This window comes from Scatophagus argus, chromosome 2 (genome assembly GCF_020382885.2).
Source record: "Scatophagus argus isolate fScaArg1 chromosome 2, fScaArg1.pri, whole genome shotgun sequence".
In the NCBI taxonomy this organism is placed as follows: Eukaryota; Metazoa; Chordata; class Actinopteri; family Scatophagidae; genus Scatophagus; species Scatophagus argus.
In genome coordinates, this window is record NC_058494.1 from 8,932,262 (window position 1) to 8,949,001 (window position 16,740).

The window sequence follows — 16,740 nt, forward strand, 5'->3', positions numbered from 1 at the left end:
CACCTGGATCCAAAATGTACATTAGAATACACACAGTGATAGATAACCATACTGACTAGCTGATGGCCAAGGTAAAACATAATATGTAATGGAAAAATCTTCTCAGTCTGATCAAGGCTGGGTTTGGTGGGGTGTAAGGGAGATTAATTATTTCACCATGTCAGTTTTGACAAGAGGGAAACAGAAAAGGCAAGAGAAACAGGGAGAAAGAATTAACACCAAAACACAGCGCTGACACAGTTCACAGTATCACTCCTCACACTGTGGTGTATACACCGCATTGTTCTGTCAAGGACTAATCTACTTGTACAGTTTTCTCAATCTGGTAACAACTTTAGTTTCTTTTCTTAAATAACGGTCCCTCTTAATTATCTTCAATAAGACAGAGTAGTTGGTGATCAGTTGCTAACCTTCACACAGCATGTCACGTCTTTGAATGTCAGCTCATGATGGGGAGCTGTAGGTAAGGTGATATGGAAAGTTTGACATTCAATGTGAGGGTTCAGTCCTCGTCTCCTCTTGTGTTCTCAGGAAACATGCTGAACCCCAGATTGCTGCTGATGTGCATATGATGAAATACATGTAAAGTGATGTGGAGAAAAGCTTCTGTCAGTTGTATCTGACTTGCCAGTTGGTGACTCGCCATCTGGCTTCACTGATGTTGCATCAACACGGATGTTTCAATACTTGAGGTGAGCCTCTCATGGCAAAAACACTGAACTGCACTGCTTCGTGTGAAACGGTGCACAAATGACTAAAGATCATACAGTAGATTTGATACAAATCGCATGTCCATAAAATATGAAGCAAAATAAAGGAAGTGCTCAGCTTAGTTTAGCATAAGAACTTAATAAGAAACAAGGGGGAAACACAAGAAAAAACATGAAACAGAAGTGTAAAAGGACAAGCTGTAGTTTTATGACTGGTTACGTGCCAGAACTTTCCTTTATTGGGCACAGTGACTTCCTGGAATCTTGTCATCATCGAGAGGTTGCTAGGTAACCAAAGAATTACTGGGTGAATGTTTAAATCACTTTAAGGAAAGACTGACACTCTCCTTCTCCCCTCCCAGATCACCAGGGACAAAATCAAAACTAGGATTGATTCAAAAATTTTTCCAACTGAAATTTCAAAATCACAAGTGCAGCCTCCTTTCTTGGTTCCGCCCAGCAATATTTTTCCTTAAACCATTTAATCATCACTTTCCCTCAATCTCCTATAGCCCTTGTAGAAAATAGCCTGTGGGTTTGGCTATTTTATTAGTTATCCTCTGATATGTTTATATTGTCCGCAAGAGAGTATAAAGCTGCGCCACGTCTGTGTTCTGACAATATTTTTATTCTTCGTTTTCCTCTGGGCTGCCATTTTTTTCCTGCTTTCCTTTCATCTCTCGCACACACTGCCCATGGGACAATAATGTCCTCTGACAAGCTGGTAAGGTCAGCCCTTGAGCTGTGTGATAGCTTCACTCCAGGGGATTGTTGTGGAGATAGACTAACCCCCCACCTGACACTTGGATATTAACTAAAGACTGAAGACTATGTGTGTGTGTGTGTGTGTGTGTGTGTGTGCGCACGCATGCCAGTAGAGGGTAGGTACTGTTACTGTGGATCCTCCTCTTCCTGCAACCAGGAAGAAAACCTTTGGAAGATTTTTTAGTACATCACACCTCCTTTATAAAATGATAGACCTTAATTACTGACACACATTTGGATGCAGGAGTATGAACTTAAAAATGTTAGTTTTTTAGGGGGGGGGGGCATGATTCTTCCCTGTGACTTCCTGTGACTTTGATATCATATACTGTTTTGACCCATTAAGTCTGAGTATATTACCTTTCAAAAAGTAGAAGTGTTGCTGATCCAAGCTGAGAATCTACCCGTTTCTGTGTTTCAAAATATGTGTGTTTCCAGGACTGACATCCTGTTTGAATTACCAATCTTATTTGAAAATATTGAGCTTTCATTCAAAGCAATTCAAACTCCCACCAGCAGAAGCCCATGTGCCCTTAAAAAGAGCATTAAATCTATCCCTGGGTAGACATGAAGATAGCAGCATCCTCTGGGAAATCGTCTTATAGCTTACCACAGGTGGATCAAGCTTTGTGCTGGAGAAGCAAACAGCAATAAGTAAGAAAAGGTCATTCCAGATTTTTTTCACTCATGAGGAATTACCAAAACAAGCACACAGAGATATCTGTAGAGATATCTATATTTGTTTGCAAACTCAATTTTTGGGAATTTTTCTTGTCTGTCTGTCACTGAGATTTTTAAATCTCTGTTTAATTTGAACTCAGACAGAGAAAATACAAGAGTAACAGTTCAGTTTCTTTAGCCCTGAGCCCTGATATTATTCTTAAAGTCCACAGTACACAGCAGGGAAAAACACCTGAGGCCACCTGTTATATGGCTCATGCTCCTCTCTCTGTCCTACCGGGCATGTTGATAGCTGTGTCAGTGGGAGGCTTACGGTGGTGGAAATAAGATTTCCTCTTGACCTCGCTTTCGATGCACCATAATAGTTATGTCGAGGATGAGATAGGATGCTCAAAGTACGGTCCAAACATTTGCTGCTTGATTGTGTTTGCTTTCATCACAAGTAGAAAGACTGTGAGCAAGTCATTGAACCACTGACCTTGCATCTGTGTATAACAGGCTAAACCCAATTCCTGACATGACCAGCAATGCCAAACAACCTTTTATGGGCTCTGTCTCTGGGCAAATTGCCTAGAGATTTGCCATAATCATGCTTCGGTTCTTATTTTTTTCCCTCCTGTTTAGATTTTAAATCAGTACAGTGGCCCCAGCAATCTCTTATTGGCCACCCTGTTGGTATTCAGTCAATTTCTAGATAACCAGTCCTTCACTATAGCACACCAAGGACTGCTCATCCAACACAGCTGCTCAGTGTAACCATTGCCTCTCTCACTTAAGGGCATAGCACTACTGAAGGGCCACAACACATTAAACTAGAGTGTTTTGTTTTGGACCGCAGGTATTTGCTTTGACAACTAGCACTGATTATTCCCAAGCGGCAGGGGTGAGACTTACAAGTAGACATGGAGGTAAGAGGTCAGCATGAACAGCAAACGAGGAACCAACAGAATGAAATATGAGTTGTATAGTGGTTTCAGGTTACACTAACATTGACTATGACATTAAAATCTAACATATAGATATTGTGTTACAGATATGATAATATTGTGAAAATAATCCACATTTTAAGATATGATAGATATGATATGATAATATGATCGTCATGAATTTGTTAGGCCATGATAATCCTGTAGTGAATATCTGATATTGTAACAGCTTTAATATACAGCCTATATGAAAAATGCCAGACCTGAACAATATGCACAGATGCAGCCTTTGTGGCCTGGATTTGGGAGGAGCTACAGTGAGACATCCAGCTGTACTCAGATTTGTTAAGGCTTATTGTGTGTGACTGTCAGCATGACTTCAGTGTAACATTGCTTTTAAAAGTAACTTGTTCCATTATAAGATCTTCCTGTCATGAATTAACTAAAGGTACCCCACAGAGTTTGTGACCACTCGAAATGCTAGTATGATTTTTATAGGTGGGTCCCTTGTTTTCACCGAACTGTCCTTATGCAAGTTTGCAAATGTGTCACTTTATAGAAATATGAATTTTTGTCACCTTTACCTGTGCACTGACTCAAATCTTAACAGCTGAGATTAAAATCAGATTTGACTTAGTTAAGCTGAACCTGAACACAAACACACGTATTCCCATTTGATGACTTCACTTCAATTTTTTTTTCCACAGCTGAAGCAATTTCTTTCTCTTTATTAACACATAAGTAATATGTTTATTTTTCTTACTGATTGATTTCTGTCATTCTTTCTCAGCTCTACTTAAATCCCCCCTTCTGCCTCTGTATGTACCTGGATATGTAAGGTGAGTGAACACTTGTACCCTTAAACAAACAAAGGACAGAATATGGAAGGGTATAGAGGTCTTGAGTCTTACTTGAAGAATCCTTTCTTCTCTGAAAAGCTCTTCATCCATCTTTCTGTCAAACATATGCATCCAGGTGAAGGAGGGCTTTGACAGTGCTTGCATTAAAATTAATGGAGATCATTTGATTCCACATCCATCCTCCATCTTTCCAAGAACCGCACCAAACCATTCACCTGTGTGCACTTTGACTTTTTAGTGAGGCTTTCAAAAGGATGCGTTTGCTACAAAATATGCTTACAAGAAGGGCACCACATAAAACAAAACATTGAGAAGAGATTATCCGGTTCTGTAAAAGTATGTGATGATGTCTACTCAGTGCTCCTGTGCATCAGCCCACACAGGATTATTCATAAGTTACATTTAAAATTAGTGTTGATGAGCTCCTAAATTGTTGTTTGTCATTTTTCATATACTACTCTGTTCATATAGTATTTCACAGCCTCTCATGGGTATTTACTGGACCTGTTTGTGTGTGCTTGCAGCTTGCTGGGTTATTAGAGTTCATGCTGAGTGTGAAACTCATATGAGATTGTGAAGCAGAGATGGTTTCTGCATCATTATGGGATCTGGTTGCCGTGTTTTTATTTGTGTGGGATACTGAGGATGTTTTTCTGTCACCAGGTGCCTTGCCTTGTGTGTGTTTGCATGTGTTTGTGTGTGTCATCTCTGCACAACCTGTTGAGCTGATTTCATCCATATGTGTTGCTGAGCGTACAGGGAGAGACAAGATGATTGAAATAAAAGCAAACAAACAAGAATTTTAAAAAAGAGTAGTCAGATTTGTTGTGTGGACAAGATTATTGTTGGTTAGTGCAAAAACAGACAGAAATAACAATATTCCTCCCTTTGATTTCACATTTGGCCATTTAACAGCCCTGAGGTAATAAAAAAATCACATTAAGTGGTTCAAAAAGCTTTAATTACACATTCTCTCAGTGTCTGAAAAGCAACATAAAGCTTTAGGACTAAACTAAAGCCACTACTGGTGAAACGGAACAGACGTATGGGACTATAAAATATATATTGTTGAAGGTAGTTGAGGAGGTGCCTCCTCAACCACACTGTTTAGTTTCTTAACGCCTTATTCAAGTGCATCTTAATTTCTGTGATAATCATTAGGCCATATTAATGCAAAAATCTTAACGTGGAAAACAAATGGTGATAACTGTAGCGCAATCAATGAATAATAAATCATTTCCTCTCAAAAGTAGTGGAACAAAAGTATGAAACTGCATAAAATGGAAATACAAGTAAAGCAGTAAAATACAAGCATCTCAAAATTAGCTTTGAAAAAATTTTACAAAAATGTAAGTTGGCTACAGTAGTATACACTTATTTAAATGCTACAGCAGAAAGCGACGGGAGACGCAAGCCCTGAGACGACCACTGTGTGTCCACGGAGCAGAGCTGCTCCTCTTCCCTAACGTCACAAAGACACCTGGAAGGGGACAACTCCATATGTTAACTCTTCTTTTTTCTCTTTCACCAAACTCACCCATGATCTGACTGAAGAGCCTCATTCCTTTGAGTGTGTCGTGTTTCCCAGAAGATGTATCCCTCTGTCCGTCTTTCTCTCTTTCTCTGTCTCTCACTTTGTCTCTCTCTGTCTCTCTCTCTCTCCCTCTCGTAACAAATCGTTTCAAAGAAGCAGCAGAGCTGTGTGGGAAGAAAGTTGAGGGAGGAAGGAGACGCGGACGGCTGCTGCCGACACATTCTGCTCAGCACCACGGACAGCGAACGTTTGGGAACTCGGACACCAGCCATCCATCGATATTGGAGAATTAATGGAAAAATCAAAAGATTGACTTGGCAATGAAGAGTTTGGTTTGGAGGATTTACTCACTTTAAATTGATCACACAGAGACTTTTTCATCTGCTTAAAGTAAGCATTTGTCCTAATCTCTGAATGAATCATTGATATAGCGTGTGTGTGATTTGGGAAGGTAGCCCTGCTGTGGTAGTAGCCTACAACAACTCGTTAAGCATTGAACTGAGATATCACTAGTGCAGGAATGTCAGCATCGCCTCTCTTCTTAACATGGAGATTAATATTAGACCTTGTAGTCAAACAGTTCTGCTGTGCGTAAAAGCCGTGGCACCGTTCCCGATACTCCCGCTTGACGCACGACACAGCGGGTAAATTGTGTGTTAGGTTGTGTCATGTAGAGCGAGACGTCGATAATCAGTGTTATTTAAGATATCAGAGTGGTGTCTGCAACTCTATATCTGTGGTTGTTTAATTACAGCAGTGACTTTCCATGCGTAATTACGGAAACGACTCCTAGTTGTCCTCTCCGTGTTCGCAGCTGTGGCCAGAGCGCACAGGCGCATGCTGAGTCACAATCTCACTCTAGCTCAGGCGCGAGCAAAAACACACATTTATGTTTGACACAAGATACTACATCAGACTAGTTTTTCAAGTGTGGTGGATGCTGATTCTTCTCCTGTTTCTGTTCCAGGGTAAGCATGTACACTAACATGACAGAGGCAAAGACTTTCTTGTAAATCAGTGAAAACGGGAGGAAACAAATCTATATCTGGACTGGTACCGCCTTTCTCTCTGAAACCCACAATGGAGCCCCTGGACCAGACCCACTGGGTTTCCCTTTCCTCAGACCTCAACTCCTCCTATGCAGCCACTCCCTCCCTTTTTTATCCCCACCTCTTCGATGTCCCCTCCAACATGTCCACTCAAAGTGTCCCCTTTCAGGGCAGCAGCACTCTGATGACAGCAGTCATATACCTCACAGTCTTCATAGTGGGTCTAACTGGCAACACTCTGGCCATTTATGTGGTGCTTCGTTATGCCAAAATGAAGACAGTCACCAACATCTACATTCTGAACTTGGCTGTGGCTGACGAGCTCTACATCATTGGGCTCCCCTTCCTCACCACGCAGAATGTTCTCTCCTATTGGCCATTTGGCTCCTTCCTGTGCCGCGTGGTCATGACAGCAGACTCTATGAATCAGTTTACATCTATTTTCTGCCTGACCGTGATGTCCATTGATCGTTACCTGGCTGTGGTTCACCCAATCCGCAGCACCAAGTGGAGACACCCCCGCGTGGCCAAGGTAGTGAGCGCAGCTGTGTGGGCTGTGTCCTTTGTGGTGGTCCTACCCGTGGTCATCTTCTCTGATGTTCAGGTAGGCCTATAAAGTCCTGGTCAGCTATCTTTGTCTTTAAGTCCAAGTTTCTCCTCACTCCAGTCAAAACTTCATAGTAGAGCATCAAACACCCTGAGCTGACCCCTGTGGACATCTCTCATTTGAGACGGGGCTAACAGACATTAATAGAGTTATTTGAACAGCGACATAGTTTTGCAGTAATAAGTTGTAGTTCACAGGTTTTCATACCATGTATAAGTTAATAATATTGTTTTTAACTTGCTATACTGTATTAAAAATGACCATCAAAGAGTGCCTTTGCCAAGAAAGGCAGCAAAAATAACAAAATAAAGATTTACATAAAAACAGTAACACAGTATATGTCAAAAGAACACAATTAAAGATAAATAGACTGACAATTTGCAAAATGCACTTATTTGCTTTCTTGCCTAGTTAGACGAGAAGATGTCAGAGTAATGTCTGTCACGGTAAATATGAAGCTAAAGCCAGGTGACAGTCAGAGCCTGGAAACAGGGAAAAAAGAAATGGCCTGGCAAAGCATTTAGGAAACATGCTGCAAATACACACAACACCAGAAAAATGCTTCAAATACAGAAAATGACAACACAAGTGTTTGTAGAGGACACTAGTGAACAGAACATGACTTACTCTGCCCTGCTCTACCTCTGACTGGCTACAACTCTGCTTTCATTTGTTGGGGTACTTTGATATAGGCATGATGAATGATGATTGATTAAGGTAAGAATATCAGGGTCAGCCCATCAGAGGCAGACTCCTTTTCCATCCTATGAAAAAAAGGTTGCAGTGCTGCAGTCACTGCCCATGCACGTGAAGATTACAGCAGATGCACAATGTCATTCCATAACATAAATAAATGAGTCACAAAGAGTCTTTAGCAACAAGCTGTCCAAGCTGTACTCAACACTGGTGTCCTCGGAAAACACTTCCCTTTGTCGTTTTTTTCTGAATTTGCTGTGTGTTTGTGTTTTTGCAGTGTGTTGTTATTACGATAAAGATGTTTTCTTAATTTGTTTGTATCTTGTCTGTTTGAATATATTTTCTCAGGCTGAAGCACAATGAGCTCTCTCATCCACACTATAGCTAGTGAACATAGTGGTGCATTCAGCAGCAAAAGAACAAAATATGTCCCCCAGAAGTTGGCAGAAACTAAGAGAGTGGAAATAGAATGGAGACATGGCTTCATCACGTCAAATAAGTCAATATTTCCTTACAATGTCAAAACTATGACACTATGTTAGCATTGCGTTCCCAACTTGTTTCCTCTGTCTCCACTCTCCAAAAATCTCTTTTAATTAATAAAGTTTTAAGAGATAATTACATGTAAATGATGCCCAAGTGATTCCTTATGAATCCAGATGGAAAGAACATGCAAGTTCTATGATAGAAAGAATATGCAAGTTGTCACTGAAATATTAACTATGCAAACTGAAGTAAAACACACTGAAGTACAGAATTTCAGCTTTTAATCTCTTGTGTGAATATGTGAATGTTAAAGAAAACTGCAGCAAGTTCTGTAACAAGAAAACACAAAAACTTTTAGAAGGAACGGAGCAGAAGAATGTAACTTTTGACAAAGTTGCTGTGATACATGCTAGTGCTGTACTGCTGAAGGCCCCTGGTTTGATCACAACAGGACCAAAAGGTTGCTGGTTTGACGCTTATTTGTCGTCAGCGCACAAATACAATAATATATGGACATGTGTTTCACAGGACAAAATGTGCTCTCTTAAAACCCACAGAAACAGATAATACAATTTGCATATCCCCAAACACTCCCTCCTGCATAGTTGAAGATCTTTGTAGTTTCACACGTATCCTGTGGGCCTCAGAGTTCAGTGTTTACCTCCTATGTTTTATTCACTATCCGACGAAGCAGGAAGTGACTGAATTCTTTATTTGCTGTTGTTATTTCCTTTAATATTTCAATTTTAACCAGGCTATTTCATTTTTATTTCCCTTTAGGACACATTTAACTCGTGCAACATGATCTGGCCAGAGCCAAAGAACGTGTGGTCGACAGCCTTCATTCTCTACACTGCCACAGTGGGCTTCTTTGGGCCACTGCTCATCATTTGCCTCTGCTACTTACTGATTGTTATCAAGGTGCATAAACGTGCTCGTATGTGGCTGAATAAGAAAAGCTCATGTATAAATTCATATTGTAATCTGCATTGACATAATGATCGTTTCCGTCATCAGCATCCTCCACCTCATTTTCACCATCCTTATCTTTATCATTATCTCTGGGGTTGTTCCTGCAGGTGAAGTCCTCGGGGGCGCGGGCAGGATTCACCAAGCGTCGGCGTTCAGAGCGCAAGGTGACGCGGATGGTGGTGGTAATCGTGGTGGTATTTGCGCTCTGCTGGCTGCCGTTCTTCATCATCAATATGATCAACTTGATTGTCATCATCCCCGAGTCCAGCACCACTGCTGGCATCTACTTTTTTGCTGTCATCCTGTCCTACGCCAATTCCTGTGCCAACCCGGTGCTTTACGGCTTCTTGTCAGACAACTTGAAACAGAGCTTCAGAAAAGTAGGCTGAATGTCTTTTGGGTATAAAATCAGTGTAAAGGCAAAGCTTAAAGAAAAAGTTCAAACTCTGGTTATTTTCTTTCTCATTGAGATTTGGATGAGAAGATCAGTGACACCTCCCCATGTCCACTTGCTCTATAAGAAGCTGCAGCTAGCAGCCATTTAGCTTAGCTTAGCATAAAGACTGAAAACACAGGGAAAAACAAACCATTTAGGTGTGACTTTAAAGCCTCATTATTTCATATTTATTAACTTACTCATTTCTTGTTTGGAAGTAAAGCTCAAATGTTTACTAATCCTAAACAGTCAGTTTATATGTACACACATTTAGAGTCCTCTTAGTTTATCTTATGAGTTTTCAGATCTTTTTTTTTTTTAAAAAATACCTGTATACTACTTAAATATCAAAGTCTACAGGTCTACAAGTCAGTATATACATATAGGACAAATGAGTGTACAATGAAACACTTCGCTCCTAAACACAGAGATCCAAAGGCTGTCCCAGCAGTTTATTAGTGTGCCAAAAAAAGATGCATGGTATTTTTCTGTTCATGAAAAAAACACTAGCAGTAGAGAAAACACTATCCCTACACAGGTCCCTATTATGCTCACATTCATCACTTAATATAGCCCTTTGCTCGGCATTTAGCTGCATCTTCAGGACGTGGAAATAGAAAAGTGCAGACTTGCTGTTGATTCAATGAACACTTGGTACTTGAGCTTAACTTCTGAGCCAAGCATACTGCAGCAATATAAGTAGTTAGTATGTAGTAAACAGACTCAAACCTCCGTGTAGCATGACTTGCTTGTTAAATTATTTAGCTGTGTAGTTTACAATTTCACAACACAGCAGGCCACAAATGTGTTATTTTAGGTGAAATGAAGGCCTGTGTCATATTGGAAAAATTCACATTCTGCTGTTGTTCATTGGCAGCTTCAAGAATAACAGCAAAGCCCAGGGCTGTACCCCCACAGGTCTGACCCAGGGGTGCAGATATGAATGGAAAGCACCATATAGACAGCACCAATTTTCACTGGGTTGTCCAATTTTTCTAAAAAAACTAAACCTTTAGGACAACATGAAAGGTGCTAGGGAATGCACAAATAATACTATGTATCAGTATGCCCCAAATGTCTGTGTATTATTTCTTTTATCCTCTTGTTTTCTAGCCTGTTATTCAATGCTGCTGTCTTATCTTATTCTGTACATGTCAATGGACCTTTAACATGATGGGTGTTGCCATGCTGAGGGAGCGTTGACAGACAAGTGTTGATGTTGTTGTGGCCATGCAGGTGCTGTGTGTTAAGGGCATGAGGTGCAAGGCCAGCAGCGTAGACGATAGCGCTAGCGCTCCACGGACTGAGAAGACCACGGCACACGAGTGTGTTCTGCTGTCACCCCGTGACCAGGTCTACCGTGACCCCCAGAGCAGTCAGGTACTGTGTGTGTCTGTGTGCATTTGTGTGTGAAGGCAACAGAGACAGAAATGTGTGATCATAAAGTATCTATGTTTAGTCCAGCCCCTGAATCATGGGGGATTTTTGATTTGTCAGTACTTTGAGGGCTACAACACTTTCTGCACTACCAGTGAGTCTGATGTATCTGGCAGTTCTACTAATTAAGAGGAGTTCAACACATAATCAACAGGCATGTGTGTGTGTGTGTGTGTGTGTGTGTGTGTGTGTGTGTGTGTGTGTGTGTGTGTATGTGTTGGTATCAGGGCAGTCAGGAAAAAAGCTCACAAGAGCAGTGAGATGTGTTAGACTGACGCAGTGGCTCTGATAAGACGCTCCCAGAGCTCCTTCAGATCCGAATCAAGGTCAACAAAACTACAACTTTCTTCATAGGTCACAGAGTGTATGCTAGAGTCCAAGTGCTCAATTATTGATGTCTTCATATCTCTTTGTCTACTTGGGACCAGAACTGCAGTGAGAAGCTCTCTAAACACACACACATATCTTTTCTGATTTATCCTCCCAATCAACAAATAAGCCCTGAGAGCTAATGGGAGGATTAAAAGGGAAATCAGAAACCAAAAGGTGAAGCTCAAATCTATAAGATTGTAGTCCTGATTTATTATGTGAACCCTACAGTTACCATGGTAACAGCAAGTACATTTTAAGTCCGAGTATCCTGGTTTGCAAAGGCAGTATCTTAATACAGCTTCGATAAGGTGGAAAGAAAGTAAACAATAAGTAAGGCTGATATCAGTGAGATAGGATTACATCCTGCATCATTTTCTGTTGACCCTCATATCTAAAATATAATATAAAATATATAAATCCACTCCAGGAATTTACTCAGTGTAAATACATTAAAGAGCTACTTCACATATAAAGTCGATCAGAAATATGATCATAAATGGTGTTTTTTTCTTAAAAATCTTAGGGATTCTAACTTTATTTGTTTGGTATTTTATTGTGGTTGGTTTTTAATAATAAAAAAAAACTTACAGATGTCCCAGTTAGTGACCAGACAGATTTAATCTGCTGCTGAATGCTGAAAGGTTGAAATAATGACTCACCTTGCACACTCATGAATTCAATCCAGTACATTTTGGCTGGGACAGCAAGTGATGAAGAAAAATGGAGCAAAGGCTGTGCTAAATTCAAGGGAATTGTTGCAAAAACAGCTTACAATAGGCTTGTTATTATTAAGCTTTTTTGCCTGTTCAGGTTTCCAGGTTGCCCAGGTACATGGTCTCCAGTCCAGAGGATGGAAACCAAACATAATGTAGACTCATCCTGGCAACCCAGGAGGTGAATTGACTGTTTCACTTTTTCCCCGTCCACCCTCCTTTCCCCCCACTATTATTCTGACTTCTCATTTCTTTATGTCCCTTCCTCCTTTACTCTGGCTCTCTCCTTCCTCTCTCTGAAGATCTCTCCCAAACCTCCAGGCTCATCCACCTCCCATACAGCAGCAGACCTGCACTGCTCCACCCCTACATGCCTATCTCCCTCCGACTGCCCAGGAAGTGGACCCACCACTGCCACTGTGTCCTCCACAGCAGCCTCAGTGGTAACTTCCATGATAACCCCAGCTGAACTTCCCACCATCACTGCCCTGACTGCACCATCCTGCACTGCATCCACAGCTCCACAGAACCAGTAGGCGACAAATGATGAACACCAGGTGTTAAAGTGAAGTGAAACCGTATCCGCGGAAACGTAAAAATCCATTTATTGGATCGTTTTCTGGCACACACATGAACACTCATTCTAAATGCATTGTGACATTTATGCTCCACATTGGTGAAAAGTGTGTCATGAAACATGAATATTTTTCCATGTCTTGTGTGCATCTGCACATTTATGCTTACCGGTTTTTAACATTTCTCCCTCCACTGAGACATACAGTAAGTGCCTTTCCAACCGCTCTTTCGAAAATCATTGTGCCTCCAAATGGATACAGAATCCTTTACACCTTCCCTATACCATTTCCTGTCCTGTTGATATGTCACACAGCATGTAAGAATGTATTTACCCTTCAGAACCAAAAATTCCATATATTTAGATATCGATTTCCTGCAGGTACTTGATATCAGAAGTGTAAATTACTTTTGTTTTTTGTTTTTTTTTAATTTAGGCTGAAAAGATGAGGCTATTTTCTGCAGTTTAATCTAACATCTGAACAGCACAGTGTAATCTTTTCTGTATTTTAGTAAAAATCCACTATTCTTTTTCAAGCTCCCACTCATTTGTGTTTTCTTTTCTAAATTACAACGCATAAATTGTGATGAGTGAAGCTGATATTTGCACAGCTTTGTGGAACAAGTCTACAGTGATACTATTTCTTGTTTGCATTTTTAGTAAATGGCCTGTTTGCTGTTTGTCAGCTCCTCAGTAACCAGAAATGTGACTGCTTGCTTAGTGTCTTTCTGCAAACATGTAGCCAACATTGATCAAAAAAACCTCTGACCTCTTTGTATATGCAGCTTTTAATTTGTGCATTTGTTTGTCTTGTATGTGTGTGTACTGCACATGTGTATTGTGCTGGTAAATTCATTGTTTATTGTAGTTTGGATTGTTGTCTGACGATGCTTTGCTCAGCGCCTTGTGTACTATACCGTAGATGCTATTTCTGATCAGACTGGCAGCACACTACAGTGTAGATTGCAAACATTCTTCTTCTTCTAAAGGTTTTATCATGAAAGGTCCCTTCTTGGTTTTAGGGACAGGATGGAGAGCACAAAACCAGGGCCACAGAATGTACTTGTTTCTGACTGACTTGTAGGTGTCCTTTAAAATCATATAATGGGACACCTCAGACGCATTTCCAACCAACCACATTGACTAATGTAGGTAACCATAGCAACAACATTTCTGCTTGTGTCATTGCACTGTTCAACTGGTGACAAACATGATACACAATAGAAATTATACATTATGAATATTTTTTGCTAGTACTTCATTAAGTTTACAAGCAGAAATATACACTCATGTATTATCTTTATTAGGATACCAAATGTGTTGCTTCTGTTCATATCAATGGAATGTGTTCAGAATGAATTAAAAAAATATCAGGATAGTTGTGCTAGTTGGATAAAATAATTGGTTAGCTGTGCTTTTTCAGTAACTTGTCATGTGTGTAAAGAAGTATAAAAAAAGGGGGCTGATCAGATGAATATAATGGAAACTGATCCTGCAAGAAAAAAAAAAACACGGCTAATTATAGTGAAGGTTTTCACATGCAAATACAAAGGCTACTTTATACTGTGTCATAGTATCAATAGTTGTTCAGATACTTCAGTACTATATGTTGGGTTTCGTTGGAATAAAATGTGATCTAAAGCCAGACGTTTCTGCTTGCTGCTGTTACACACACACACACACCCTTACATCAGTACTCTGTCACTGTCAATCTATGGAAATTATAGAGACTTACAAACACATTCAGCAGGCTGTGAGACAGACAACATCAGCTAGAGGCTCATACTTTGTAACCAAGGTAAGTAACGTAACCTCCATCAAACTGTGGTCAGCAGTACAGACTTCATTCTCTAATTAACTGAATAACATCTGTGTCAGCTGGAGGACCTGAAAATAGTGTTGCACGCACTCAACACAGAAATCACAACCTAAAAGTAGCAATAACACAGTGTTTTAAGATTGATGCACATCAGGATTTATTGGTCTACACACACACACACACACACACACACACACACACACACAGACACACACACACATATATATGTAGATAGATAGATAGATAGATAGATAGATAGATAGATAGATAGATATTACTGTAAATGTGCTCAGTAATAGATTAGCAATGCATTTTGCATGTACATCTAACTAATGTAGCAACTGCAACTGCTTTATACACTTTGCAGTAGCTTAACCCATATTTTTTTATGTGTAAATGTATAATATAATAAATCCTAATATATATTTATATTGCTTTATATATATATATAAAAAAATTTCACTCAATACAAGTATGTCAAGCTATACTTCCTGTACTTGAGTAAATTTACTTAATGGCATTTTGCTCCGGTGACCTGGCATGTTTGTACATTGCCACAGTTGATGTATATTATATGACCTTATGCCTGTGATTTGCATGTAAACAGTCCTGTCATGTCTCACTATATGAAGTGATTTACATGCATGTCAACATGCAATCACACATCATGCATCCACAAACACACACACACACACACACACACATTTATGTATGGGATAAAACACATCTAAAGCTATGTTTAAAGCCACTGGAAAAATGTGTTTTCTTACTTTGATCGATGGGGTTCAACATAAACAACAATATTTTTTTTTCTGCCAAAGGTGGAACCCATTCTGTTATATTGATTTGGAGATTAGAGTCTTTCTGTTTTCTTTCCTTTGTACCTTTTTCATTGGCTCAGTTAGAAAGAGATGATGTTGCGCAGCCAATCAGGATTTAGATAAGCCAAATCTGATAAAACCACAAATGCACAGTCCTGATGAAACAAATTCACTGAATTTTTGTGTTAAAATAAATGATAAATAGGGATCACTTCTTGCTTATTTTGTCATGAACATTCAAGATTATAGAAAATATATGAAAGCTGAAAATTTAGCTTTAAGTTATTCCCTAATGAGCACAATTTGTTTAACTTTACTTCTGCTGATCACACTGGTTCAGTACTGCAATAAAATATTTTAAACTCAAGCATCACTTACTACTTCTTCACCTTTCCTGAAGCTTTCAAGGGGTCTGAGTCATTGGATTGGTTACCAATATTTGACCATCACTGGCTATGGGATGTAGTCAAAAGAGAAGTAGAGGGAATGGCAGAAATTACATCCTTATATTTTCATTATCTAACTTTCTTTCTCTCTCCCTCTCTCTCCCTCTCTCTCTCTCTCTGTGTGTGTGCGTGTGTGTGTGAGTGAGTGTTTTTGCCTGAAAGGTTTTTGGAGACAGCCAGGCTCTCTAATGACCACAGACTGGCTGACTCTCCTTTATTACTTACGTAGACTCTCGCACACTAACACAGGGACATGTACACACGGTTAATGACATAATGTAATAAGTTATACAATATTGCTTGAGATACTTTTGATTATTTAGACCACCAAGACATCACAGACATGTGTGCGCGCGTATGTATGTAAACTTTCATTGCAGAACACGGATCTATGCACATTTAATTTTCTGAAACAAGCAGCTGTGAGGGAGAGAGACAAATGGAAGACAAGCAGCAGGCAACAATCTTTATTTAAAGGCCTGTATTAACTTAAATATTGTGCAAGATCAAGCAGATGTGGGAAATGACTTATTCGGTGGAAGTATCTCTAAAATGGTTGTTTCCTTTCTTTCCTCCTTCTTATTTGTCTGTCAGCAGGATTTCCCCATTATGTTAGTAAAAAATTTACATGAAATCTGGTTGACAGACCTGCCTCCTGGCTAAGGAATAATTAATCAGGTTTTGGCTGTGAACTTGGTCCAGTAGGAGAGAAGGACATGTAGTAAAAAATGCCAGTAATTTAACTTGAAGACCCTACATTCTTCCTTTTCATCTTAGAGAAAATTTGTGTCAAAGTAATTTGTGTTTATTTCAGCTTAGTCTTTGCAGACTGACAT

General features: G+C 39.8%; 1 protein-coding gene across 1 annotated transcript; it reads left to right on the forward strand.

Moving 5' to 3' along the window:
* The first annotated feature begins 5,635 nt into the window (after positions 1–5,635).
* LOC124053355 (somatostatin-like receptor F_48D10.1) lies at positions 5,636–12,780 on the forward strand. The gene is made up of 6 exons (XM_046378431.1): positions 5,636–5,866; positions 6,444–7,129; positions 9,095–9,235; positions 9,394–9,666; positions 10,959–11,102; positions 12,547–12,780. The coding sequence occupies exons 2-6, from the start codon at positions 6,557–6,559 to the stop codon at positions 12,778–12,780; spliced, it is 1,365 nt and encodes a 454-aa protein (XP_046234387.1). The 5' UTR covers positions 5,636–5,866; positions 6,444–6,556.
* Positions 12,781–16,740: the final 3,960 nt, after the last annotated feature.